Source organism: Trichechus manatus, unplaced genomic scaffold, assembly GCF_000243295.1.
Source record: "Trichechus manatus latirostris isolate Lorelei unplaced genomic scaffold, TriManLat1.0 scaffold00317, whole genome shotgun sequence".
NCBI lineage: Eukaryota > Metazoa > Chordata > Mammalia > Sirenia > Trichechidae > Trichechus > Trichechus manatus.
Window position 1 is genome coordinate 751425 of NW_004444253.1, and position 4099 is coordinate 755523.

The 4099-nt window shown below is 63.2% G+C and overlaps 1 protein-coding gene across 1 annotated transcript in view; it reads left to right on the forward strand.

The window, feature by feature from the left end:
- The window catches only part of EXD3 (exonuclease 3'-5' domain containing 3), a 52515-nt gene that overhangs the window by 3820 nt on the left and 44596 nt on the right, over positions 1-4099 (forward strand). The window contains exons 2-3 of the mRNA XM_023725482.1: positions 992-1115; positions 1515-1682. Of these exons, the coding sequence (XP_023581250.1) occupies positions 1029-1115; positions 1515-1682 (255 nt within the window). The 5' untranslated portion in view covers positions 992-1028. The remainder of the gene's footprint in view (positions 1-991; positions 1116-1514; positions 1683-4099) is intronic.

Below are 4099 nucleotides of genomic sequence, written 5' to 3' on the forward strand. Positions count from 1 at the left end.
TGTCCTGGGGGGCTGTCCTGGGGGGCTGTCCTGGGGGACTGTCCTGGGGGCTTCCTGGGGGACTGTCCTGGGGGGCTGTCCTGGGGGGCTGTCCTGGGAGGCTGTCCTGGGGGGCTGTCCTGGAGGCTTCCTGGGGGGCTGTCCTGGGGGCTTCCTGGGGGGCTGTCCTGGGGGCTTCCTGGGGGGCTGTCCTGGGGGGCTGTCCTGGGGGCTTCCTGGGGGGCTGTCCTGGGGGCCTCCTTGGGAGGCTGTCCTGTCTTTTTGAGGACACAATTCACCACACAGTGTAAAATGTAGCCACTGCTGGCCCTGGCAAAGGAAGCTGCAGAGCAGCGTCCATGGATGAGAGTTCATTACAGAATCGAGGGCAAGAAGACCCACTGACTTCTGAACATGTTTTAAACGCATCTTATTGTTTTTTGTATTTACATAACGGACTTAGAGGCTAGAGACCAGTTCCTATACTCTGTTTTTTTTCTTTTAGCTGTGATGGTCATGCACATCTTCTGCATTACAGAGAATAAAAAAGTCACAGATGTTTTCAGTTTGGGTCTGGGTTCCTTCCTTTTTTCTGTTTCCCATTGCTTGTTGGGACTGAGTGGGCCTGGCCATTCTCGGAGGGGAGAGTGGGCTGTGAGCGGCCTCCCCACGCAGGTACGCTGCAGACGCAGGTAAAGTGGCTTGTAAACCTGTTGCTGTCCCCATCGCGCCGCCTTTCAGATGAAGAGCCGGCCTTTGTCTGGCCCAGAGAACAAGCTTGCTGTCTTTATAGGACGATTAGTTGGACAATGACCGCCGTCCCTGTGGGCTTGGGGTGCAGTGGACCGGAACGGAATCCCAGCGGCGTGAAGAGTCGCTGGGGGCGTGGATGTGGCTGAATAGCAACAGTTACCTCTCTGAATAGATTACACTGAAAAAAAAAATCATTGTGCGGTGGGGGAGGGTCTGCTGAGGCTGTGAGCCTCGACCGTGCCATTTTCTGTCTCCACAGCTCCGGGAGGAAGCCTGGCGGGGCTTTGCTGCCCTGGATGACCCACTCACAGGACTCCTGGACATGCTGGAGGGTGGCCACACCAGCGGGGGACAGGGTCACTCACTGCAGGCCTGGGTTGCCTGTGAGCTGCAGCGCTGGCTGCAGGCGCAGCCACTGAGCCTGAGGCTGGCCCCCGTGAGCCCCCCACCACGGGCCCCCGTGTCCCAAAGCCACGGCCTTCCTGCCCTCCATCCGCCTGCAGCCATGCCCACCAGCCAGGCTGCTGTGGCCAGCTCAGCTTGTCTGGGGCGGGCGGGGTGGGGACACTGGCCTTAGCACCAGCTTCCATGCCTTGGGACGTGGGCCTGACCTCCAGTGTCCTGCTGCCTGCCCCAAACATCCACTCCATGGACCAGAGCTGCAGGGACCCAGGCCCTGCCCTGTCACTTCCCGGGACCAGCCAAGGGTGGGCGGGTGGCAGGGAGCTTGGGAGACGCTGCGTGCAGTAAGAGCCTCACTCGGCCTGCCTTGTGTCCTCCAGGGCAGCCCACAGCTGGGACAGCTGCAGGCCCGTGCAGCTGGGGTCCTCACTGGGAGCCCCCTCAGTCTCACAGAGCTTCTGGTCAGCATCTTCCGGCTGCAGGATGCTGACCGGAGCCTCCTGCTGGACCACATTGACCGCCTCCACGAGAGGGGCAAGTTCAAAGAGGTGCGTGTGATTTCTGACCGTCATCCATGGGAGCAGGTCCCCCTGGGCAGGACTTCGGCTGGGGCTGCACAGGGCAGGGGGCCAGCCAGGCAGGCTGCCCCAGGGCCACGAGCCCGTGCCTTCCTCCCCAGCATCCACACTGGGGTCTGTCCCGGGACACCCTCTCCTCCTGAGGTAACTCCCGGCACCTTGGCCCTCATACATGGCTCGGTTCTGGGTCCCCACGTCCATGCCCTGGCCGCTCTGCATCCCTGCTGTGGCCACCCCACCCTTGTCACTGCCCAAGCTCAGGCCATCATCTCTAAACCACGGCCCCACGTGGCAGACACCCACCCACCCCTTTGTCAATTCATCTGTTCCTTCTTTCATCAGCCAGCACCGCACCTCCTGTGTGCCAGGCGCTGTTCTTGTCCTGGGGTCTCAGTGAGGGGACAGCAGGCTGGGGGAAGGCTAATGATGCCCCCCTCCTCCAGGCCTATCCCAGCTGGTCCCCTTGGCCCCCCACCCTGTCCAGTCATCCAGCCAGGGCTCTAATGCAGGGAGCCTTTCAGTGACCCCGCAGAGTTGGGGCTCCCTTTGCCCTCTTCCCGCCCGTCCCCAACCCACCCACAGCCTGGCATGTCCCGAGGTCCCTTGCCTTCCCAAGTCCACATCTGAGCCCCACTGCTGCCCCTGAAGAGGAGACCTTGTCCGTGTTCTCCTGGCCTCCAGCTGGAGGACAAGACGCCTGTGGGCCAGGAGCCTTGGCGCTGCCTCCCCTCGTGGGGGGCCTGCACCCAGGCTGTGCAGCCACCCCCACACCAGGCCGGAGGGGCTCTGCTTTTGCTCCAGGTGCTGGTCCTGGGAGGGGCTGTGAGTGCCTGCTTTACCCCACAGGCCCCTCCACAGGCCCCCACTCTGGAGCAAGGTGCGCTCAGTGGGCACCGACTCTTGTGTCTGTTGATTTACACGGCCTTCAGGACACCTTTTTCTAGAACCGGCCTGGCCAACAGTGACTGTTGGTTTGTGAATCCCCCTGTGGCCTGTTGATTCTGGGGACCAGGGGACCCCTGGGCCTGCCCCGTGTGACGCTCGGCCATCTTTTAGTTTAGCATGAGAGCACAGTGCCGACACGTGGGGACACAGGCAGACTACTAGCCACTTCCGTGGACAGCTGCCGGTTCAGTCAGCCTCTGACAGCTCCTCGAGCCCTGGGGGCTGCTCCTTGTCTGAGTTAGTGTGGAGTCAGGAGCCTCTGCAGGGAGGTGTGGGCTGTCAGCTCCACGTCGGGGCTGTTGGAACAGCGGCCATTTGGCAGGTGCATCTGGGTGCGACCTGAGCCCCGGAGACAGCAGGGAGCCGGGAGGGGTGAGCGGCCAGTGGCTGCAGCAAGACCCAGGCGGAGGGCCTCAGCAGGCGTGGGGGCCAGTGGTCACAGGGCACGTTGGGAAGCCGGTGAACAAGCCTCCGGAGGCGCCGGCTTGGAAGCGCCCACCCCCTTGCCGGCCTCGAGTCCCATGGTCTCATCAGGGCCCAAGGACGAGCCTGACTCGGACACAGTGCTGCTGGTGGGCTACCGTTGGCCCCCTCGCCCCCACGCGGGCCTCTTCCTGTCCCAGAGAGGGGCTCCTGGACGTTAGGCTTCAGGTGCCAGAGCAGCCAAGCCTCAGCTGGGACCGGGCGGCCCAGGCAGAAGCGCAGCTGGTGCTTGTCCGTAGCCCGGAGCTGTGGCGGCATCACCACCTTCGGAGCCCTGTCTGGGCCTGTCCCGTGGCTCTGGAGGCCAAGACGGCAGCTCCGGGGCTGTGGGGGGCGTGGCCCCAGGACATGCAGGGTGGAGGGAGCTGCAGGGCCATGTAGGGTGGAGGGCACGGCCCTGGGACGTACAGGGTAGGATTTGATAGGGGCTGTGAGGGTTGGGAGCCCTGGAGGCACAGTGGTTGAAGCCCTGGACTGCTAACCCAAAGGTTGGCGGTTGGAACCACCAGCAGCTCCGTTGGAGAAAGCTATGGCAGTCTGTTTCTGTAAAGATTTACAGCCTTGGAAACCCTGTGGAGTCACTATGAGTCTGAATCGACTTGACAGCAGTGGGCTTGGTTCGGGTTTTGGTGAGGGGTGGAGGGCGCAGTGGGGGTGGCGCTGTTCTGACGGGAGGCCGCCTCGAGCGCAGGCAGCAAGGCGGCTCGGGTTTCCCGCTGTCTTCGGTTACACTCCAGCCTTTCACAGGGTGTCTGGGGCGGCTGAATGCACCCCCCCGCCCCTCCCAGCAGGCCCCAGACACAAAGGGGGCTCTTGTCCCACACAGGCCTGTGCAGGGGCCATTGTCCGAGCAGCCGCCCGGCGGGCGGTGCACACCCTGGGCTCGCCGCTCCTCCGGGCATTCAGGGCTGTCCGCTCAGATTAGCAGCGGCTCACGACTTAATGGGGGCGATATTTCA